At 42.1% G+C, this 25,500-nt stretch overlaps 1 protein-coding gene across 1 annotated transcript in view; it reads left to right on the top strand.

Moving 5' to 3' along the window:
- Window positions 1-25,500, top strand: part of LOC140198439 (uncharacterized) — a 163,841-nt gene that overhangs the window by 7,591 nt on the left and 130,750 nt on the right. The window contains exons 2-4 of the mRNA XM_072259529.1: window positions 4,852-5,020; window positions 9,615-9,920; window positions 19,542-19,832. Coding sequence (XP_072115630.1) covers window positions 4,852-5,020; window positions 9,615-9,920; window positions 19,542-19,832 — 766 coding nt within the window. The remainder of the gene's footprint in view (window positions 1-4,851; window positions 5,021-9,614; window positions 9,921-19,541; window positions 19,833-25,500) is intronic.

Raw genomic sequence — 25,500 nt, 5'->3', positions numbered from 1 at the left:
GAAGTTGAGTTCCAGTAATTTGTTCCAATAAGACTCTTAAATTTATCCAAAAAGGTTGAATTTTAGAACAAGACCAAGTAGAATGTAAGAAACTACCAATTTCTTGAGTACACCAAAAGCATTGATCAGATAAATTTGAATTTAATCTATTTATTTTTTGCGGTGTAATATATAATTGGTGTGAAAAATTATATTGTACTAATCTAAGTCGAACGTTTATTGTATTTGTCATACTGTCGAGACACAGTCTTGACCAATTTGTTTCATCAATATTAATATTCAGATCCGTTTCCCGTTTTTGTTTTGACTTGCGGATTCCTTGTTTAATTGTCTGTTTTTGAATCAAATTATACATACAGGAAATAAATTTTTTAATTTTTCCTTTTTGAATTAAAATTTCAATTTCATTGGGTTTTGGCAAAAACCTTGTTTGACCCAGTCTGCCTTTTAAGTAAGCCCTTAATTGAAGGAAACAAAAGAAAGTGTTATTTGATATTTTATATTTATTCTTTACTTGTTCAAATGACATCAATATACCTCATTCATAACAGTCTCATATAAATCTAATCTCTTTTTGGTACCAATTATATAAAAGTTGATTATCCATTGTAAAAGGAATAAGTCTGTTTTGGAACAAAGGTCTCCTTGCTAATAAAGATTTCTTTATTTCATTATCAACATTTATCTTATTCCATAGATCAATCAAATGTTTTAATATAGGAGATTCTTTCGTTTCCTGTATCCATTTAGATTCCCATTTATATATAAAATCTTCCGGGGTATTTTCTCCTATCTTATCTAATTCTATTCTAATCCATATCGGCTTTCATTTATCAGAGAAAGATGCAATAAATCTAAGTTGATTTGCTTTATAATAATTCTTAAAGTTTGGAAGTTGTAACCCTCCTAACTCAAATTTCCATGTCAATTTTTCCAATGATATTCTTGACATCTTACCTTTCCAAAGAAATTTTCTCACACATTTATTTAACTCTTGAAAACATTTCTGTGGCAATTGTATTGGTAATGTTTGAAACAAATACTGTAATCTAGGAAATATATTCATTTTTACAACATTGACTCTACCTACTAATGTTATTGGTAGTATCATCCATTTGTCAAGATCTTCTTGAATTTTTTTCAATAGTGGTAAATAATTAAATTTATATAAATTCTTTACATCATTATCAAGTCTTATACCTAAATACTTTATACCATTTACTGGCCATCTAAATTGGGCTGCTAATCGACATTGGCTATAGTCTCCTTTAGTAAGAGGTAAAATTTCACTTTTATCCCTATTTATTTTATACCCTGATACTTTCCCATATTCATCCAATCTAGAAGATAATTTATGTAATAAATGCTGTGGGTTTGTTAAGTAAATCAAAACATCAGCAAATAGGTTAATTTTATATTCCTCCTGATTAACTCTAAAACCTTTAATATCTGGATCAATTCTAATTAGTTCTGCTAATGGCTCTATCGCCAGTACAAATAAAGCAGGTGATAATGGACAACATTGTCTAGTTGACCTTTTTAACTGGAATGGTGTTGAAATTTGACTATTTGTCACTACTTTAGCATTAGGGTTAGTATTTAAAGTTTTAATCCAGTTTATAAAAGGTGTTCCTAACTGATATTTTTCTAATACTTTAAATAAAAAATCCCATTCCAATCTATCAAATGCTTTTTCTGCATCCAAGGCTACTACTATACTCATCTCCTCCCTTTTTGTGCCAAATGAATTATACAGAGTAGCCGAGTTACATTATCTGCCAATTGTCTGGTTTTAATAAATCCTGTTTGATCCATATGTATTAATTTTGGTAAATATTTAGATAATTTATTCGATAAAATTCTTGCGATTATTTTATAATCCATGTTCAACAAAGAAATAGGCCTATATGATGCTGGTTTTAAAGGATCTCTATCTTTTTTTGGCACTACTATTACAATCGCTGTTGAAAAAGACTCTGGGAGTTTATGTATTTTTTCCGCTTGACGTATTAACTCCATAAAGGGAGGAAATAATAAATCTTTAACTTTTTATAAAATTCAGGTGGAAAACCATGCTCTCCTGGAGATTTATCACTTTGGAGTGATCCTAAAACTTCTTCAACCTCTTTTAATGTAAAAGGCATATCTAATCCCTTCTGTTCTTCCGAATTCAAGTTTGGAAGAGTTACTTGTGTTAAAAACCTTTCTATCTCATTAACATCATTTTGTGATTCTGATTGATATAATTCGGAATAGAAACTTTTGAAGGTTTCATTAATTTCGAAAGGTGTATAAGTAATTTTATTTGCACTTGTTCTAATTGCATTTATTGTTTTGGAAGCTTGTTCTGTTTTCAACCGCCAAGCAAGAATTTTGTGTGCTCTCTCCCCTAACTCATAATACCTTTGCTTAGTTCTTATGATTGCTTTTTCCGTTCTATATGTCTGAAGCGTATTATATTGTAACTTCCTATTGACAAGTTGCCTTCGTTTTTCTTCTGTCATATGTCTTTGAGATTCTTTTTCTAATTTTGTAGTCTCTTTTTCCAATTGATCTAGTTCTGCCATATATTCTTCCTTAATTTTAGACGTATAACTTATTATCTGACCCCTCAAATATGCTTTCATCGCATCCCACCGTATAAATTTATCATCCACTGAATGAGAGTTTGTATCCAAAAAAAAATTAGATCTGTTTTTTCATAAAATCATGTTAAAATCTTGATGTTTTAATAATGTTGAATTAAATCTCCATCGATAAGTCTCTTCTTCCTTATCAGTCATTATTGTTGTCATTAATAAAGGAGAAAGATCTGACAATATTCTTACTTTATATTCCATATTTTTTACTCTGTGTTGAATATTCATTGATAATAGAAAAAGATCTATCCTTGAGTAAGTTTTGTGTCTATTGGAATAGAACGAATAGTCTCTTTCTCTGGGATTAATTCTTCTCCATATATCAATCAAATTTAAATCTTTCATCAATGATAAAGTTAGTTTTACTACCTTCGATTTTGTGACATCCTTAGTTGATCTATCTAAGACTGGGTCTAGGCAAAAATTAAAATCTCCTCCTATTAATATTTTTTCATGTGCATCAGCCAAATTCAAAAAAGCTTCTTATATGAATTTTGCATCATTTTCATTTGGTGCATAAATATTCCTGAGGGTCCATAATTCAGAAAAAAGTTGACAGTGTATAATCACATATCTCCCCGCCGAATCGGTTATTACATTTTGTATTCTAACTGGTAACGTTTTAATGATCAAAATTGCTACTCCCCTCGCTTTTGAATTAAATGAAGCTGCAACAACACTACCCACTCAATCTCTCTTTAATTTCTGATGTTCTGTTTCTGTTAAATGTGTTTCCTGTAAGAAGGCTAAATCTACCTTCATCTTCTTAACATGTGTTAAGATTCTTTTTCTTTTCACCGGTGAATTAAGCCCATTAACATTAAAACTCAAAAAAAATCAATAAATTAGTCATTATTCTTAACAAAGTTACTCCAATCTAAAACATTACTTAACACCTCAACTCTCATAGTTCCTTGGGGAATCTCTTTAAACTTCACCATGTTGCTGTGTGTTTCTCTCCCATTCATCCAGGCAAAAAGAAAGAAATAAAAGATAGATATGATACAAAAAGAAAAATAACAAAATACCCCTCTACTAATGTTGTGAATGAAAAAATACACAACACTACCCCCCTCCATTTTGCGGGTCGTGGCTATTGCCATGCTTGCACACATGAATACCGTAGCGATTGGTCAGTATTTTTTCCAGCTCCCCCGTAACAAAAAAATTGTATATATATAAAAAAAATTAATGTCACTATTCCCAACTAATATTCCTCAAATTTTAACCTTTCTTCCCCTCTATCATATAATTAATAATATGTTTATATATTCTTCCACCTTTAAAAATCCAGCAAGTCTATTCCTTGACCCAGTCTTCATCTTTAATCCATCTCGCTCCCCTGGGTTTGTTCTTGTATCTTCAAGGAATCTCGCACAAACTCCTCCGCTTTCTGGTAATCGTCAAAAAATCTTTTTTCTCCGTTATTCAAAAAAATCTTCAAAGTTGCAGGATAACGCAATATAAATTGATAACCGTGGTCCCATAGGACTTTTTTCACTGGATTAAATTTCTTCCTTCTCTTCAAGAGTTCATAACTTATGTCAGGGTAGAAAAAAATTTTGTTCCCTTCTATCATCAATGGCCCTTTTCTATTCTTGGCAGCTTGGGTAGCCGCCTGTCGAATCCTTTCTTTGTCTTGAAATCTGAAACATTTTATTAAAATTGATCGTGGATATTGGTCATCTTGTGGTTTTGGTCTTAGAGCTCTATGTGCCTGCTCAATTTCAATTAATTGGTCTCCCTCTTTCATTTGCAAAGTTTCCGGGATCCATCTTTGAAAAAATTTTATTGGATTGTCTCTCTCTGTACCTTCTTTAAGACCAACAATCTTGGTATTATTACGTCTACTAAAATTTTCCAGCACGTCCACTTTTCCCAACAGTCGATTTCTTTCTGTTTTCCAGGCAAGCATATCATTTTCTGTTTTTTCCACTCTGTCATTAATATGTTCCATTGTTCTTTCCAACTTTTGAAGTTTCTTATCCATTTTCTCCTGTCTTTTCATAGCTTTATCATAGCACATCTTCATGTCTCTAAGCTCTGTTTTTAATCCTTTTAATTCAGTCAATACTTGCAATAAAGCCTCCCCTATGTCTCCATCGCATCCTATATTTTCAGTCTCTTCTAGTTCTTCCTCCTCCTCTTCATCTGTATTCTCTGCGGAATCCAATTCTGACTCTGCGTCACTTTCCCTCGTCAGTTCTTGTAGTTTGAGTTGTATCGATTTGCGCATGCCTACTTCTTTGCGCATGCGCAATTCCGGCATCTTCTTCCCAGGGACCGCTACCGCCGCCGTTGCTCCCTGTTCTTCTGCGCCAGAGATGAAATGTGTCTCCTCCGAAGGAGATCTAACCTGAGTCCGAGGTTCCATTACTGTAGTAGGCCCTTTTTTCTTCCCATCTTGCGGCAACTTCACAACAACAGGCTTCTTCTGTTGCGGTTTGCGAGGCATATCGTAAAATGGTCTTGAGAAGTTTATAAGTAGTTTTCGGAAAGTATTTGTTAACTTTGCTTTGTTTAAACGGTACTTGCTGATTTTTTACGGGAGAGCTGGATTTACACATCTCAATCCCACGTCATTACGTGATGTCCCCCAGGCTATGGTCTGTTTGTATGGTGCAATGTGACTTAATGTGCTGGATCTGAGGAGTGGATATGACCAGATCCCGATGAGTGAGGCCGATGAGGAGAGGACAACCGTTATAGGTTCCCTAGGATTCTTTCAATCGGAAAAGATGCCCCAGGGCATATCCGGAGCCCCTGCAACCTTCCCACAGGGCCTGAGGAAGACTGTGGGGGGATGTGGAGGTGTTCAGAGTTTTGGCGTATGTGGATGACCGCCTGGAGTTTGGATTTGCCTTGGGGGATGATGATGCGAGGCGAGTGGCGAAGCCCGGGCGACAAAGAGTTAAAGAATTAAAACTTTCTTTGGACGAGTGCCAGGTCTGGAGAAAGAGGCAGTTCAGGGAAAAGCGACTGAAGCGAAGTGTAAAATGTGGAGGAGTTTTTGGCCGGAGGAGTTTGGTGCAATCTGAGAAAAATGACCCGACATACCAGTTGAACTTCCTGGTGTTGGAACAGACGGTGGTGGACCTGGGGATGGAAACCCAGGTCGTCAATCAGAATGAGACACTGGGGAGAGAGGGGATTTGCACCGCTGAACTGAGCGCTTAGAAATGCAGGCTTAGAGACTAAGTGCCGCACTTTTGGAACAAACTTTGAAGACTTAGAGTCCACGCTCGTCAACGTGGAGACGGAGAACTGGAAGTTCAAGCAGAAACTGCAGCCACTTACTGATGAATTAATCCAGAAAAGATTGGAAGAATTACAAGTTGGGGAAGATCAAGGAAGTGTTCTGCCTAAGGCCAACAGAAGACTGAGAGCCCGGAGAGGGGAGTTTGACTACACTTCCGAGGAGGTGAAGCAATTGAGGACAGATCTCGGAAAAGGGAAGCGGACGCTTGAAGGGAACCTGAAGATGACCATCGACAGTTTAAATGAAATGGAAAAACTGCAAGTTGACCTGGAAGAAGTCATCGGGAAGAAAAAGCTGGGGATAAGTTCAGTGAACACTAAACTGAAGGCTGAATATCCTTTAACTGCTGCTTTTCAGGTCGGGGTGGAAGAAGCAGGTGGGGTAACTGCGTCCCAGATTGAGATGGCCAAGAAGCGTGAGTCAGAACTGCTGAGACTGTGGCAAGAGTTGGAGGGGTCCAAGAAGAAGCTGTCGTCTCGATTACAGGAGACTGAAGAGGCTGCAGAGCCAGCCCAGGCCAAGTGCTTCAGTTTGGAGAAAATCAAACAGCAGCTACCGATCGGGGAAATGATGAAGAATACAGATTCGAAGGATGATGTGCTGGGCATGTGGTAGATGCTGCCTTTTGCTAACTTCCCGTTGATTGAGGAAGAGACCTTTGGCCCTTCTCCCACTCTGTCAGGTGTAGTGGGAAGGGCTAGCTGTGGGCATCCTGGGCTACAACAGGACCCGGAAGGAAAAGAGGCGGGGCCCCAGACACGGGACGGGGGCTCCAAGTTGCAGTGGAGGCATGAGTGAGGGATTGAGAGGGGAGTTGGCAAGCAGACCCAAGATATCCCTGTAGTGTTCGAGCCTTAAGTGTTTAGGTGAGGGGGTACGGAGGTCTTGGAGGATTAGGAAACTCCCAGATAGGTTGGCCTATGTAGCACCCATGGGACCAGGCGTGAGGTCCACTGTTTGGGAAGCAATGTCACTGTGTGCACCTGGATTGGATTTTTGTGTCTGCAGGAATGGTTGGCGAGTTATTTAGAAGTCATGAGGACATGACTTTATTTGGTGGGGGGAGGGTGTACAGGGTTTCTTCTTTCATGTTACTGCGTAGGCGTTGGTACAGCAACCGCCACAGCGGGAAGTGTCCAGGCCGGTGCCGGGCGGGATTTCCCCTCGACATATACGAGCCAATATAGCGGAGCTTTACATTTGGGAAATTAAAATCTCCCGTCACGACAACCCTGTTAGACCATAAGATATAGGAGCAGGAGGAGGCCATTTGGCCCATTGAGTCTGCTTCGCCATTCATTCATGAGCTGAACCAATTCTTCCAGTCATCCCCACTTCCCCGCCTTCTCCCCATACCCCTTGATACCCTGGCTAATCAAGAACCTATCTATCTCTGCCTTAAATGCATCCAATGACTTGGCCTCCACAGCCGCTCGTGGCAACAAATTCTGCAGATTTACCACCCTCTGACTAAAGTAATTTCTCCGCATCTCTGTTCAATCCTGAAGTCGTGTCTTAGACTCCTCTACCATGGGAAATCACTTTGCCATGTCTAATCTGTTTAGGCCTTTTAACATTCGAAACTGTTAGTACTAGATCGTTCCAGAATCTATCTCCCTATCAGCTCTTCGATGTCCCTGTTACTATCGGGTGGTCGATTAAAAAAAGACCCAGTAGATTATTGACCCATTCCTGTTTATAAATTCCACTCATGACTTGCTCCTTTTCTGCAGCTGTGACGCTATCTCTGATCAGCAGTGCAAGGCCCCATCTCTTTTGTCTCCCTCCCTGTCCTTTCTGAAACAACTAAACCCTGGCAGTCGAAGTAACCATTCCTGCCCCTGAAACATCCAAGTCTCTGCGATGGCCACGACGTTATAGCTCCAAGTACTGATCCACACTGCAAGCTCGTCTGCTTTGTTCATGATGCTTCTTGTATTAAAATAGACACATCTCAAACCATCTGAACACATCCTTTCTCTATCACCTGTCTATCCTCTGTCTCACACTGCCTACAAGCTTTCTCTATTTCTGAGCCACCGCCACTTCCTCTGTCTCTTCAGTTCAGTTCCCACCCCCCAGCAATTCATGTTTAAACTCTCCCCAATAGCCTTCGCAAACCTCGCAGCCAGGATATTAGTCCCCCGGGATTCAAATGCAACCCATCCTTTTCGTACAGGTCACACCTGCCCCAAAAGAGGTCCCAATGATCCAGAAATCGGAATCCCTGTGGCCTGCTCCAGTCCCTCAGCCACGCATTTATCCTCCACCTCATTCTATTCCTATACTCAGTGTCACGTGGCACAGGCAGTAATCCCGAGATTACTACCTTTGTGGTCCCGCTTCTCAGCTTTTTTCTTAACTCCCTGTAGTCTGTTTCCAGGACCTCCTCCCTTTTCCTACCTATGTCGTTGGTACCAATATGTACCACAACCTCTGGCTGTTCACCTTCCTGCTTCAGGATATCGTGGATAGATAGATAGATAGATATACTTTATTAATCCGGAGGGAAATTTGGTTTCGTTACAGCCGCACCAACCAAGAATAGAGTGTAGATATAGCAATACAAAAACCACAAGAGTCAAACAGCAAAATGCAAAACTATGCCAGATGGAAAATAAGTCCAGGACCAGTCTATTGGCTCAGGGAGTCTGACCCTCCACGGGAGGAGCTCCATGGGAGGAGCTGCACGTTCGATGACCACAGGCAGGAACGACCTCCCGTGCCGCCAAGTATCGTATCACGGTGGAATGTGGCCGAAGTCCAACAGTCAAAAATTCAATATCCAGTCTGCAAACATGTTCCTCAATCATAATATACCCCGGATTGCACCATCCTTTGTTGTTGCGATCAGAAACATCCTGGATCCTGGCTCCTGGGAGGCAAACTAACATCTGTGTTTTTTTTTCCTACGTCCTGTGGCAAAGAATTCCATGGATTCACCACTCTCTGGGTAAAGAAATTCCTCCTCATCTTCCTTCAATCCATGGTTGAAGAAGTTTGGTATGGATCTCCAAAACCTAAGGACTTCCTGCAGGGGCACAATTGAGAGCATCCTGACTGGCTGCATCACTGCCTAGTATGGGAACTGTACTTCCCTCAATCGCCAGAGTGAGTGGTGCGGACAGCCCGGCGCATCTGTAGATGTGGAGGGCACGTAGTTTTGAGGAAATAGGGAGGCTACAGAAGGACTTTGACAGGTTTGGAAAATGGGCAAAGAAATGGCAGATGGAATGTGTTGTCGGGAAGTGTATTGTCATGCACTTCAGTAGATGAAATAAAAAGGTTGATAATTTTCTAAATGGAGAGAAAATGCAAAAATCTGAGGCACCACAGGGATTTGAGAGACCTTGTGCAGGATTCCCTGAAGTTTAATTTGCAGGTTGAGTCTGTGGTGAGGAAGGCAAATGTGATGTTAGCATTCATTTTGAGAGGACTAGAATATGAAAGCAAGGTTGTAATGTTTGCAATCAGAACTGTGGGAATGATTGTACTAAACGCTGAGCTGAGGCCAATAAACAACATCCTGACAGAAATATTAGTATTGTCCAGGTGACCAAGGCTACAGATCAAGTTGCCCTACACAGCTTGGTCCTGAAACTGCAGTAAAATGTCCAATAACATCTGTTCATGTAATATTACTCCTCTGCTGTAATTGTCTCACTTTCACCTGCTCTACAGTTTAAATGATTATATTTTCTTTTTATTCTAATCAGCTGAATGGGAAGAAGTGGTTGGTGTCCTTGGTTCATCAGTTTTACTGGATCCTGAAATCACCGTTGATTCCAGCAAGAATGAAATCCTTTGGACTTTCAAAGCCAGCAACAAAAGCCATGATGTTATTTTGATGCACATCCCAGGTCACGACACATTGGAACCAAGTGAACAGTTCAAGGACCGTTTACAATTCAACGCTTTGAGTGGTGCACTGACGATAAGCAGATTAAATGCCAGTGACCAAGGAGATTACACCTTCACTGTTGATGAGAAAGAGTTGAAAATAATGGAATTGCTTGTCATTGGTAAGAAGTTTCAGATATTTGTGATTTAGTGTGTGATTTATTAATGGCAGAATCTGCCATAGAAACTATGATCTGTGATTTTTATTTCCATCAAAGTCTAAGTAGGATAACCTCTGCTGTGACTCATCAACTGAGTCATCGGAGAGACATTGAAGCTGGTGATATAAAAACAGCAGAATTTCTGCAGAGAATCTGATTCTCCTCTCATCACACAGTCTTACATTTTTTTAAACACAAGTGATAAATGAATAAACACAATTTCAATCGCTATAATTACCTACCAACCTCTAATATTTTGAATATTTTTAGAATTATTAGATAGTCATACATCCCACCTAGTAGAATCCTTTTGAAAGCTTCAGAGCACAAACTCCAAACACCCAAAATACATCTCCTTTGTTAAAATGCTGAAGGATGGCTCTCTGAATACAGAACTGGCCAGTATATTAACTATTGCATTGAACTGCTGCTGCTAAATTAACAAATTTCACGTCACATGCCGGTGATAATAAACCTGATTCAGATTCTGACGAAACAGACCTGTTCTGAATGATGCATTGAGACAGGGATACACTTTGACATTGTGCTAAAGCAGACAATGACCACTTAACAACGTCCCTGATCACACCCTGAGGATTTAAATGACCACCAATCAACATGAACATTCATGTATTGTCTTCCCCTGGGGCAGAATCAGAATGTCCCAAAAGCTTCAAAACCTGGGCCTCTATACCTCCCTTCTTGACTTCCTCACTGGGAGACCAGTCAGAGTGGATCAGAAATAACTTCTTCATCCTGCTGACAATCAACACTGGAACACGTCTGGGATGAATGCTTAGCCCACTGTTGGTGACAAGGAGGCGTACAAGAGTGAGGTAGATCAGCTGGTTGAGTGGGTGACAACAACAACCTTACACTCAACGTAAGTAAGGCCAAGGAATTGATTGTGGACTTCAGGAAGGCAAAGTCGAGGGAACACTCCCCAGTCCTCATCAATGGATCAACCGTGGAGAGGGTGATCAGTTTCAAGTTCCTGTGTGTCAACACCACTGAAGATCTGTCCTGGGCCGTACATAGTGATGCAATTACAAAGGAGGCACAACAGAGGTTATATTTCGTTATGAGTTTGTGGAGTCTTGGTATGTCATCAAAGGCTCGTGCAAATTGCTACAAATGTATGTGGAGAGGATTCGATCTGGTTACATCACCGTCTGGTATAGAGGGGCCACTGTTCAGGACTGAAAAAGCAGCAGAAGGTTGAAAACTCATAATGGGCACTAACCTCCCCGATCGAGGACACCTTCAAAAGGCGATACCTCAAAAAGACGGTACCAATAATTAAGAAGCCCTCTTAACCCAGGACATGGCCTATTCTCATTGCTACCACCGAGGATGAGATACAGGGGGCTGAAGACACACAGTCGTATTTTTTTTTAAAACAGAGAGTAATGAATCATTATGAGTTTGTGGAGTCTTGGTATGTCATCAAAGACTCACGCAAATTTCTACAAATGTACGTGGAGAGCATTCAAACTGGTTGCATCACTGTCTGGTATGGAGGGGCCACTGCTCAGGATCAGAAAAAGCAGCAGAAAGTTGGAAACTCAGCCAGCTCCATCATGGGCACTAACCTAGTATCAAGGATCCTTCTAAAGGTGATGCTTCAAAAAAATGGTATCCATCATTAAGGAGCCCCATCACCCAGGACATGCCCTCTTCTCAATGTTACCATCAAGGAGGAGGTACAGGAGCCTGAAGATACACACTCAGCATTTCAGGAACTGTTAGTTCCCCTCTGCCATTAGCTTTCTCAATGGACAATGAATTCATGAACACTCCAGCACCTTTATTTTGCTCTCTTTTTGCACTATTTATTTAATTTATTTTTTAATATACACTTTAATTTATTGCTTTTTATTATTATGTATTATAATGTACTCCTGTAAAAGCACAAATTTCATGACCTATGTCAGTGATATTAAACATGATTCTGATTTGATTCAATGATTATTTTCAGTCGCCTTAACCTGTCAGTTGAAGGTGGAGGGGCAGGTAGTGTTGAGGAAGCAGTGAGGCTGCGGGAGGACTTTGACAGATTTGGAGAGGTGTCAGATGGAATACAGTGTCAGGAATTGTACGGTCATGCACTTTGGTAGGAGAATTAAAAACATAGATTATGTTCTAAACGGGGGAAAAAAATCAAAAATCTGAAGTGCAAAGGGATTTGGGAGTCCTCGAGGACTCCTGAAAGTTTAATTTATAGGTTGAATTGGTGGAGGGGATGTTTGCATTCATTTGAAGAGGACTAGAATATAAAAGTAAGGATGTAATGCTGGTGCTGTATAAATTACTGCTGAGGCCTCACTCTGAGTATTGTGATTACCTTTGGACCCCACACTTAAGAAAGGATGTGCTGACATTGGAGAGGGTTCAGAGGAGTTTCACAAGAATGATTGCTGGAGTTATCATATGAGTAGTGATTGAAGTTTCTGGGCCTGTAGTCAGAGGAATTTAGAAGAATGAGGGGGATCTCATTGAAACCTATTGAATGTTGAAAGGCCAAGATGGAGTGGATATGAAGAGGATATTTGCTTTCGTGGGTGAATCGAGGACCAGAGGACACAGCCTCAAAAGAGAGGGATGTCCTTGACGGCTCAGGCTGAGTGACCTGGACAAGAAATGTAACTCAAGAACTGATCATAGACACAAAATGGGCATCTTTGAATGTGATCAGCATGAAGAGAACAGTGTGATGTGTCAATGCCTTACAGTAACTGGCCAATGTGAGTTTTTTACAGGAGTGTGGGCAAACACACTCTGCATCTACCAGAGTTGGTTGTGATGGTGGCCCCATGGTCTGTCTGTGTGTTTGGGGGCAACGATTGACATCCTTCTGGCTGGGAATTCTGTTACAGGGTGACAGCTTCTCAATTACACCCAAGTCAGAGAGGTGGTTGGTGGGGTGGCTCCTTGTGGCATACATAATGTACTGAAACACTCTGCTCTGGTTAATTAACACGTGCACCTCATCCGTGCGGAGCGAGAGACTGACCATTCTCGAGCCGCTCCCACCACTGCCGGTGACGTCACAGCTGGTCATTCTGGTTGGTGACCTCAACTGCATCATTGATGCAGCTGGTAGTGCCGACAGCAGGCTGGACAGCACCTCCAGATCCCTGATGAAAACAGTTAAAATAGACAAGCTGCACAATGCCTTCAGCACCCCTTCAGAAGGATGGTGATGGTTTACCGACTGAGTTGTACTCGGCTACGTGGGACTGATGGGCCCAAACCTGCTGGAAGTGTACAATGCAATACTTCCAGCTGGCAGCACGTCAGACTCCATGAGGAAGGGCATCATTCCCCTCATATACAAGTAATAGGGGCAAAAGGATGACATCAGAAACGGGAGACCCGTTTTACTGTTGAATGTAAACTGTAAGATCCTGTCCAAGGCCGTCACCAATAGGGAAAAACAACAAAAACGCAAACAGGAGTCCTGACGAAGGGTCTCGGCCTGAAACGTCGACTGCACCTCTTCCTACAGATGCTGCCTGGCCTGCTGCGTTCACCAGAAACTTTGATGTGTGTTGCACCAATTGGGACAAATCTGTTCTGATTCACCTGACCAAACCTGTGCTGTACCTGGCAGGAAGATCTCCCCCACAACCTCCATCAGCACAGGAGCACCACAGGATCTGTGTGCTTCACCCCTGCTCTACTCACTTTACACTGACGACTGTGTGTCTAAGTACAGCTCCAACACCACTTTCAAGTTCGCTGACGTAGACTGAGACAAATGTAATAAATCAGCCTCTACTTCCTCAGGGGTTGGCAAAGATTCAGCATGACATCTAAAACTCTGACAAACGTCTATATGTGTGTGGTGGAGAGTATATTGACTGGTTGTGTCACAGCCTGGTATGGAAACACCAATGCCTTTGAATGGAAAATCCTTCAAACAGTATCAGATATGGTCCAGTCCATCATCAAGGAAATCCCTCCCGACCACTGAGCACATCTACACAGAGTGCTGTTACAGGAAAGCAGCATTCATCATCAGGGACTCCCACCACCCAGGTTGTGGCCTCTTCTCACTGCGGCCATCAGGAAGAATTACAGGAGCCTCAGGACTCACACCACCAGGTTCAGGAACAGTTATTACCCCTCAACCATCATCAGGCTCTTGAACCAAAGAGGATGACTTCACTCAACTTCACTTGCCCCATCATTGAAATGTTCCCACAAACAATGGACTTGCTTTCAAAGACTGTTCATCTCATGCTCTTGATATTTATTGCTTATTTATTACTATTATTTTTTTTATATTTACACAGTTTTTGTCTTTTGCACATTGGACGGGGGTGGTCATTCTTTGATTAATTTGTGTTTCTTGTAGTTACTGTGAATGACCACAAGACAATAAATCTTACTGTTGTATATGGTTACATATATGTACTTTTCTAATAAATTTACTTTGTATTTTGAACTTTCAATGATTGCCTGGACTAGACTGAGAAGATAAAACTGAAATTGGGACTGTGGGGAGGGCGCTCCCTATCAATATCTGGGAAGAACCTGGTCATCAGGTGTGAGGGGCTTTCAGGCTGCTGTACTTGGTGCAAGTGTTGTCCATGCCCCACTCCTCCAGCTTGAGAATCCATCGAGTTGTTTTCAGGTTCACCTGGGGGTCCGAGATGGAGTGGTGAGGCGCAGATCACAATGCACAAATCCCTGTATAGTGGGAGCAAAAATTTACCCGATGTGTCCCTCACCCTGATGACCATCTTCATGTGTGGCTGCACCAGGCTGTGTGTGGAACCTAAATACACGGGCACCAGGTACCACCATGTGCTGAGGTTCTGCCTGTCCCCTGTGTTGCCAAGGTGATGAAACTGAGGGATGTACCTGAACAGGGGATGAATGAACCCCAGGAAAGTCTGAAGGTGAGGCAATTCAACTTTCTGAGAGATGGAGAATAGAGAAATTTGAAACATAGAAACATAGAAAATAGGTGCAGGAGTAGGCCATTTGGCCCTTCGAGCCTGCACCGCCATTGAATTGTGATCATAGCTGATCATCCAACTCAGAACCCTTCCCTCCATACCCCCTGATCCCTTTCACCACGAGGGCCATATCTAACTCCCTCTTAAATATAGCCGATAAACTGGCCTCAAATGTTTCCTGTGGCAGAGAATTCCACAGATTCACCACTCACTGTGTGAAGAAGTTTTTCCTCATCCCGGTCCTAAAAGGCTTCCTCTTTATCCTCAAACTGTGACCCCTCGTTCTGGACTTCCCCAACATCGGGAACAATCTTCTTGCATCTAGCCTGTCCAATCCCTTTAGGATTTTATACGTTTCAATAAGCTCCCCCCTCAATCTTCTAAATTCCAATGAGTATAAACCTAGTCGATCCAGTCTTTCATCATATGAAAGCCCTGCCATCCCAGGAATCAATTTGGTGAACCTTCTTTGTACTCCCTCTATGGCAAGAATGTCTTTCCTCAGATAAGGGGACCAAAACTGCACACAATACTCCAGGTGAGGTCTCACCAAGGCCTAGTTCAACTGCAGTAGTACCTCCCTGCTCTTGTACTCGAATCCTCTTGCTATGAATGCCAGCGTACCATTCGCCTTTTTCACCGCCTGCTGTACCTGCATGCCCACTTTCAATGACTGGTGTATAATGACACCCAGGTCTTGTTGCACCTCCCATTTTCCTAATCGGCCACCATTCAGATAATAATCTGTTTTCCTGTTCTTGCTACCAAAGTGGATAACCTCACATTTATCCACATTAAATTGCATCTGTCATGACTTCGCCCACTCACCTAACCTATCCAAGTCACCCTGCATCCTCCTCACAGCTAACACTGCCGCCCAGCTTCGTGTCATCCGCAAACTTGGAGATGCTGCATTTAATTCCCTCATCTAAGTCATTAATATATATTGTAAACAACTGGGATCCCAGCACTGAGCCTTGTGGTACACCACTATTCACTGCCTGTCATTCTGAAAAGATCCCGTTTATTCCCTTCTTTGCTTCTTGTCTGCCAACCAATTGTCTATCCACATCAATACCTTACCCCCAATACCGTGTGCTTTAAGTTTGCACACTAATCTCCTGAGTGGGACCTTGTCAAAAGCCTTTTGAAAATCCAAATATACCACATCCACTGGTTCTCCCATATCCACTCTACTAGTTACATCCTCAAAAAATTCTATGAAATTCGTCAGACATGATTTTTCTTTCACAAATCCATGTTGACTTTGTCTGATCATTTCACTGCTTTCCAAATGTGCTGTTATCACATCTTTGATAACTGACTCTAGCATTTTCCCCACCACCAATGTTAGGCTAACCGGTCTAAAATTCCCCGGTTTCTCTCTCCCTCCTTTTTTAAAAAGCGGGGTTGCATTAGCCACCCTCCAATCCTCAGGAACTAGTCCAGAATCTAAAGAGTTTTGAAAAATTATCACTAATGCATCTATTATTTCTTGGGCTACTTCCTTAAGCACTCTGGGATGCAGACCATCTGGCCCTGGGGTTTTATCTGCCTTTAATCCCTTCAATTTACCTAACACCATTTCCCTACTAACATGTATTTCGTTCAGTTCCTCCATCTCACTAGACTCTCTGTCCCCTACTATTTCCGGAAGATTATTTATGTCCTCCTTAGTGAAGACAGAACCAAAGTAGTTATTCAATTGGTCTGCCATGTCCTTGTTCCCCATAATCAATTCACCTGTTTCAGTCTGTAGGGGACCTACATTTGTGTTAACCAATCTTTTTCTTTTCACATATCTATAAAAGCTTTTACAGTCAGTTTTTATGTTCCCTGCCAGTTTTCTCTCATAATCTTTTTTCCCTTTCCTAATTAAGCCCTTTGCTGGACTCTGAATTTCTACCTGTCCTCAGGTGAGCCACTTTTTCTGGCTAATTTGTATGCTTCTCCTTTGGAATTGAAACTATCCCTAATTTTCCTTGTCAGCCATGGGTGTAATACCTTCCCTGATTTATTCTTTTGCCAAACTGGGATGAACAATTGTTGTAGTTCATCCATGCGATCTTTAAATGCTTGCCATTGCATATCCACCGTCAACCCTTTAAGTATCATTTGCCAGTCTATCTTAGCTAATTCACATCTCATACCTTCAAAGTTATCCTTCTTTAAGTTCAGAACTTTTGTTTCTGAATTAACTATGTCACTCTCCATCTTAATGAAGAATTCCACCATATTATGGTCACTCTTACCCAAGGAGCCTCTCACGACAAGATTGCTAATGAACCCTTCCTCATTGCTCAATACCCAGTCTAGAATGGCCTGCTGTCTAGTTGGTTCCTCGACATGTTGCTTCCAAAAACCATCCCGCATATATTCCAAGAAATCCTCTTCCTCAGCACCCTTACCAATTTGGTTCACCCAATCTATATGTAGATTGAAGTCACCCATTATAACTGCTGTTCCTTTATTGCACGCATTTCTAATTTCCAGTTTAATGCCATCCCCAACCTCACTACTACTGTTAGGTGTCCTGTGCACAACTCCCACCAGCGTTTTCTGCCCCTTAGTGTTATGCAGCTCGATCCATATGGATTCCACATCTTCCCGGCTAATGTCCTTCCTTTCTATTGCATTAATCTCCTCTCTAACCAGCAATGCTACCCCACCTCCTTTTCTTTCATGTCTATCCCTCCTGAATATCAAATATCCCTGAATGCTGAGCTCCCATCCTTGGTCACCCTGGAGCCATGTCTATGTGATCCCAACTATATCTTGTTCATTAATAACAATCTGCACTTTTAATTCATCAACCGTGTTACGAATGCTCCTTGCATTTTTACACAAAGCCTTTGGGCTAGCTTTTACAACACTCTTAGCCCTTATACAATTATGTTGAAAAGAGGTCCTTTTTGATTTTTGCCCTGGATTTGCCGGCCTGCCACTTTTACTTTTCACCTTACTACTTTTTGCTTCTACCCTCATTTTACACCCCTCTGTCTCTCTGCACTTGTTCCCATCCCCCTGTTGTGAACTAACCTCCTCTCTCCTAGTCTCTTTAATTTGATTCCCACCCCCTAACCATTCTAGTTTAAAGTCACCTCAGTAGCCCTCGCTAATCTCCCTGCCAGGATATTGGACCCCTAGGTCCTTTTTGTACAGGTCACACCTGCGCCAAAAGAGGTCCCAATGATCCAAAAACTTGAATCCCTGCCCCCTGCTCCAATCCCTCAGTCACGCATTTATCCTCCACCTCATTTCATTCCTACTGTCACTGTCGCGTAGCACAGGCAGTAATCCCGAGATTACTACCTTTGTGGTCCTTTTTCTCATCTCCCTTCCTAACTCCCTATATTCTCCTTTCAGGAACTCTTCCCTTTTCCAACCTATGTCATTGGTACCTATATGTACCACGACCTCTGGCTCCTCACCCTCCCACTTCAGGATATCTTGGACGCGATCAGAAATATTCCGGACCCTGACACCAGGGAGGCAAACTACCATCCGGTTCTCTGGACTGCATCCACAGAATTGCCTATCAGACCCCCTTACTATCGAGTCCCCTATTACTACTGCCCTCCTCTTCCTTTCCCTACCCTTCTGAACTACAGGGCCGGACTCTGTGCCAGAGACATGGCCACTGTCGCTTTCCCCAGGTAATTGCCCCCCCCCCCCCAACAGTACTCAAACAGGAGTACTTATTGTCAAGGGGCACAACCACTGGTGTACTCTCCAGTACCTGACCCTTCCCCTTCCCCCTCCTAACCATGACCCACTCGTCTGCCTCCCGTGGCCACGGTGTGACCACCTGCCTGTAACTCCTCTCTATCACCTCCTCACTCTCCCTGACCAGACAAAGGCCATCGAGCTGCAGCTCCAGTTCCCTAACGCGGTCCCTTAGGAGCTGCATCTTGGTGCACTGGCACAGATGTGGATGTCCTGGAGGCTTGGAAACACCAGGACCTCCCACATCTGGCACCGAGAACAACAAACTGCCCTCACACTCATATTGCCCCTCTACTCAAACAACAACAAAAAATGAATACCAAACCCTCTTCGCCTCGCCTGTTTCCGCCTAAGCCTGTTGAGCCGAAGCCCTTAAGCCTTCACTCTGCTCCCGACTCACTCCGCAGCCCGCAAACTCCACTGCCCGCTATATAAGGCTCTGTTCCTTTTAAATCCTCTGCGCTTCACTGCCCGACGTCACACGCCTGCGCATTCCCGCCTCTCTGAACGCCGATGGGCAAAAAAATGAAAAATTCAAAAATGGCTTCCTCCGCACTCCCGCTCCGACTCTCAGACCTCCTGCTCCGAAGCCAGTGAATTGCCAGTTTTGGAGCCAGTGTAGATCAGAAGCACTGGGATCCGGCTTCAACAGGTATAGTGTGAGAGTCTTGGATCAGCCAAAGTTGATGAGGGGTCTGAGGTGGGAGGCTGGACCAGAAAGAATTTTCACAACAGTCTAGTCCAAAAGACAAGTTCCTGTAACCCCAGTAAAGAGTGGCACAATATCTATTCAGTATTATGTTCTCATTTGCTGTAGTTTCACAAAGTTCACTATTTAGGTGTTTCACAGCCACCACATTTTAAAAAGTACAATTATTTTTATTAACAGATAAAGATAAAGAAGAGGTTGGTCTCCTTGGCTCATCAGTTTTACTGGATCCTGAACTCAAAGTTGATCCCAGCAAGAGTGAAATAGTTTGGACCTTCATCAGCAGGAACATTTTGCATCATGTCCCAGGTCACAGCTTAGTGGAACTGAGTGACCAGTTCAAGTTTCGTCTGCACTTTAATACTTCTAATGGTGCTCTGACTGTGGATGGAGCAGAAGATGGTGACCAAGGAGATTACACCTTCATTGTGGATGGACAAGAGCTGAGAATAATACAACTGAGCCTCTTTGGTAGGTAGCTTTATGTTTCATTGAATGTACAACATCGTTCAGGTCATTTGGCCCACAATGTTATGCTAACCTTTTAACCTATTCCAAGAAAAATCTAACCCTTCCCTCCCTCACAGACATGCATTTTATTTCCATCTGTGTGTTTGTTCAGGATGTGATTGGGTACAGAATTCGCCATAGTTGTATTTTCCAGTAGAGGCTAAGTTGGGTGACTCCCCTGATAGAATAAACAGTGAGGTGTCAGATATTGAATGCAACCGTCATTCAACCCCATCACTGTGATGTACCTGTCATCCCAAGGAGGAGCCCGTTCGGGATTTGATCCAACATTCATTGCTGCACTGGTGGGATGAGAGAAGAATTGTTTGTCAAACCTGAGCTTGGGTTTTCTGATGGAGAGAACAGAAGGAAATGGTTGTGAAGTGAGAGTGTGGATGGATAGAAAAGGTGGAGAAATGGAAAAAGTAGCGAGAGAAGGGATGGGAGGGGAGGGAGGTACAAAATGCTTTAGATTAGTGTGGGATTAGGCATGACATGATGAAAGGAACTTCAATAACAATGATAATAAATAAAAGATAAAATTTATTTATCGAGCACTTTTCACACAGATGATGTAGTTCAAAGTTGCTGGCAATGGGCTAAGAGTACAAATATGAAAAATAAAATAAAAATAAATATAAATAAAAAAATAAAATGATGTTTGTTGAAAGCAAGTTTAAATAAATAGATTTTAAGCTTTCATTTAAAGGTGTCAACTGAGTCTGCATCCCCTATAGGTTTAAGTATTGAATTCCACAGTTTAAGAGTGTAGTTCAAAAAAAGATGACCTGCCTATTTTCTTCTGAGGGAGATTCTTTTTTAAATTGAAGAGACCGGTGGCAGACAACCTGAGAGCCTAAGCAGGATTATGAAAGGAAAGTGATTCTGTTATGTACTGTGGTCACAAACCGTTAAGTGCTTTAAAAACAGGGAAGACGATTAACATTCATTTTAAAAGATACAGAAAGCTCCTGGAGCTTCCAAGTTCCACCCCACCAAATTTTTATTGGCGTGTTTATGTGGGATGAAGTCATTCTCTGCACTGTGAAGTCAGCGGTGTATTGTAATAAACTTTCCCATTGTGCTTATGTGATAAAGCTATTGTCTGCACTGTGATGTCAGCAATGTATTGTCGTAAACTTTTCCATTCTGTTTGGTAAATCCAGATATTGAGATAAGGACTAGAATTTTGGGAAACTGACCAGGGAGGAAGTTGGAGGATATAAAAAGAATTAAGATTGGTGTCTCTGTTTATGCTTTTGAAATCCGTACAATGCTCGCAATGATCACATTAATCTTAATGTTTAAACTCTGATTCTGACATAACCATTCAGCCCCAGGTGAAGGTGATCAATGAGAAATATTTTGATCCTGGCTGACAAAAAGGCAACAAACCTGAGGATGTTCTCTGAAGTAACAAGAGCAGAATCTTACTGAAAATACTGAGATGTCAGGGTATCGATATTCCCTGTGTAGATGGGTCACTGGTGGGTCAAAATGCACTAATGGAGTGTGAGCCAGCTGGTAATTCCACAGCCTATTAAATGTACACCTTCCCCTTCCTCCTGAGGTGCCGTGTCTGACAGTTTCCACAGCAGTGCCTGTTTCATTGGTTTCAATGTCAGTCACAAATGTCAGTAAAGTATTTCCATCTGTGGGGCTGCTCTGTCCCACTGGGAAAACAGCAAGAGTTCTTGGAGCTGGTGATAATTCTGGGATGAAAGGTGGTGATGAATCAACATATAGGAGGGAGACTGAATATCTGTCTGAGTGGTGCCACAGCAATAACCTCTTCCTCAATGTCAGCAAGACCAAGCACCTGATTACTGACTTCAGGAGGAAACCAGAGGTCCATGAGCCATTCCCATCAGAGGATCAGAGTCGGAGAGGGTCAGCAGCTTTAAATTCCTTGGTGTTATCATTCCAGACAACGGGTGCTGGGTGCAGCAGTTAAGTGTAAAATGCAGAAGGCACAGCAGTGCCTCTACTTCCTTAGGAATTTGCGGAGATTCATCTGACACCTGAAAATCTGACAGACCTCTGTAGATGTGTGGTGGAGAGTATATTGACTGGCTGCATCATAGCCTATGGAACCACCAATGCCCTTCAACAGAAAATCCTACAAGAAGTACTGGATATAGCCCAGTCCATCATGGGTAAAACCCTCCCCACCATTGAGCACATCTACATGGAGAGTTGTTGCAGGAAAGCAGCCTCCATCATCAGGGACCCCCACCACACATTCAGAAACAAGTTTTGACCCTCAAACATCAGATACTTGAATCAAAGATGAAGTTATGAGGGCAGACTAGCCAATAATATAAAGCAGAATACCAAAAGCTTTTTCAGTTATATAAAGAGTAAAAGATGTTGGTCCACTGGAAAGTGATGCCGGGAAGTAGTAAAGAGAGACAAAGAAATGGCAGATGAACTTAATTGGTACTTTGTATCTGTCTTCACTGTGGAAGACACTAGCAGTGTGCCAGAGGTCCGTGAGTGTCACTGCTATTACAAAGGAAAAAGTGCGCAGCAAAGTGAAAGGTCTTAAGGTGGATAAATCACCTAGGCCAGATGGACTACATCCCAGAGGCCTGAGAGAGGTTGCTGAAGGGATAACAGATGCATTGGTCATGATCTTTCAAGAATCACTTGATCCTGGCATGGTCCCAGAGGACCAGAAGATTGCAAATGTCACTCCACTCTCTAAGACCATAAGATATAGGAGCAGAAGTAGGCCATTTGGCCCCTCGAGTCTGCTCTGCCATTCAATCATGTGTTGATACAATTCATCAAGTCATCCCCACTGACCCGTCTTCTCCCCATACCCTTTGATGCCCTGACTAATAACGAACCTATCTATCTCTGCCTAAAATGCACCCAGTAACTTGGCCTCCACAGTTGCTCATGGCACAAAATTCCAGATTTACCAGCCTCTGACTAAAGTAATTTCTCCGCTCTCTGTTCTAAATGGATGTCCTTCAAACCTGAAGACCTGCCCTTTGCCCTAGACTCGCCTACCATGGGAAATAACTTTGCCATATCTAATCTGTTCAGGCCTTTTAACATTCAGAATGTTTCTATAAAATAATCCCTCATTCTCCTGAACTCCAGGGAATACAGCTCAAGAGCTGCCAGATGTTTCTCATACGGTAACCCTTTCATTCCTGGAATCATTTTCGTGAATCTTCCTCTGAACCCTCTCCAATGTCAGTATATCCTTTTTAAAATAAGGAGCCCAAAACTGCACACAATACTCCCAAGTGCGAGGGGATCCTGAAGTACCCCTATTAACTGTGTTTTTGTTAAGAGAGAGAGAGAGAGAGAGAGAGGCAGACAAAGACTAACTGGTTGGACTGTCACTTTAAGGCACGAGAAAGAACTGGTTAACTTTTAAATTTCTGGTGGAGTTGGAGACAGCATCGAGCAGCTCGTAAGTTGCTATGGTGACCAAAGGCGGTGCAATTTAATGGACACTCAATGTTATGATTTTCGGCAGGTTGTTGATACTAAAAGGATTTTTGCCTGCTTGCATTTCTTCACAAAGGAAGGAGGGATTAATTGAATGACAGGTGGTACCCAGTACAGTGAGATAAAATAGGAGGTGAGATGATACAGACCTCAGACACATGTTCTGGACACTGAATGAGCACTGTTTTGCCCACAGAAAAAGTGGGTTTTGGAGGATAGATCAGGTGGATCGATCCATCGCTCTTGCAGTGAAAGGAGGAAAGGGGTTGACTGGTGTGGAGTTGTCCATGTGTCCACACTCACCTGGGACATAGCTCCACCACTGAAAACCGTTCCTCTTTGTTAAAGTCACGGTCGGTGACTCTTAAAGGATTTTGAAGGACAACGAGAAGATCGACGGCATCAGCTAACCTGAAGACTCAAATCACTCCCTCTCTCTCTCCATCACTACTCAACTCAATACCACGAACTGAACTGAACTGAACTGAACTTTACTCGTCATCATAAGACTGCATCTTTTTACCCCTAGAATTAAAGAAGCTTGGTTTTTCATACATATATTTTCCACACTTACTGATATACTTACTTACATAATTATTGCTAACCTGTTTGATTTATCTACATTTATATTACTGTATTGCGCAGTTACTAATAAATATTATTAGCTTATAGCAATACTGGAGTCCAAAGCGTTTTCCATCTCTGCTGGTTCTTTATTCCCGTCACGGGGTTCGTGACATAAATTGGGGGCTCATCCGGGATATGACCAAATTGGTCGGGAGGCTGGTTTGAATTGATTGGGACAAATCCCTTTTGATTTGGTTGTGTGGAAAAACAGCAAAAATGGATGTTAAGGACTTTCTGAAATCACCAGACCTGGTGACTTTGAAGTTAACTAAAAAGGATGATGTGCGGGACACTGCTAAAGAATTGAGAACTGAGGTAAAGAAGGGTATGACTAAGGTAGAAATTCAAAGAAAAATAGTTGAATATTATATTTCGACGAAGCAGTTTACTGAGGATGTGTTGAAAATGTTCGTGGAAGGTAAACCTATTGAGGATGAGCTTCAGCTTCTGTTGGAAAAATTAAAGATGGAGAAATTGCAAGTAAAACAGTTCAAGAGAGAGGCTAGAGAGGCAGCAAAACAGAGAGAAGAGGCAGAAAGACAGACAGCTCGAGAGGGAGAAATGGCAACGTGAAGATCACGTGGCAGAAAGGCAGAGACAGTTGAAAAGGGAGAAGTTGTAGCAAAGAAGTTTAACGTCAGACCCTGATGATCTTTGCAGCTCGGAAGGGCTAGTTTTGTGTGATGAATTTAAAAGATGTGTTCCTGATGATGTAAGAGCAGACCCAGATGCAGAGGATGCCGCTACCCTGCAGGGGTCTGATAAGAAAGCAGATGAAGAAGTTTGAACCCACAAGGTTGAGTTTACTTCAGAAAGAATTTGCCAGAGAATAGCTGTGAGGTTCGGGGTGACTTTGAATTTGAAACTGGGACAAGTGATGACAGCCCAGAAGAGGCAGCTGTTCCGATTGAATGTGTTCAGGTTGTGGAAGTACCTGTGAGTTCACAGGATTCTGAACCTTATGTTAAAGCTCAGTTAAAGTCGGAGGTGTCTGACTTGGTTGAAAAGGAATGCAGTTTTTGTGTGTCAGATGATCTTGGTTCAGTGACCTTGGTACCAGTGGAATGTGGGGAATCTCAGTTACTTGTATTAGACCATGTTTTAAATGCTGGTGAGGTCAGTGTTGCTGAAAATAATGGGAAAAGTGCTGTTCCTGGATTTTTGGATAAAGTGCTGGAAAAGGTGGAATTGGTTGTGTGACCTTTGACCCTGTTTGCAGGACAAAGGCCTGTTGAGGAAAGATGTACTGCTCTGTTGAATTTTGTTTGGACATTTGAGCATCTGCAAGGTCATAATGTTATTCAGTTTAATGTTGTGGAGAAGAAGGAGGAAGTTTGTTATGGTTTTGGAGTGGATGTTGCTATGGAAGCAAGTCATCGTGAAAGTCGGAGAAAGGTGATAAAGAGATTGTTTGGCCTCTTTCATAATGTATACATGATTCTCATCAGCCTGGTGATGGTGCAGAGTTTGGTAAACAATGGAGGCACGTTGACACCTCTCCAAGATAAAAGTGTTTCAGCAATTCAGCTGATGA

This window comes from Mobula birostris, chromosome 5 (genome assembly GCF_030028105.1).
Source record: "Mobula birostris isolate sMobBir1 chromosome 5, sMobBir1.hap1, whole genome shotgun sequence".
Classification (NCBI taxonomy): domain Eukaryota; kingdom Metazoa; phylum Chordata; class Chondrichthyes; order Myliobatiformes; family Myliobatidae; genus Mobula; species Mobula birostris.
The sequence above is the reverse complement of the archived record's forward strand: the minus strand, read 5'-3'. Positions and strand labels throughout refer to the sequence as shown.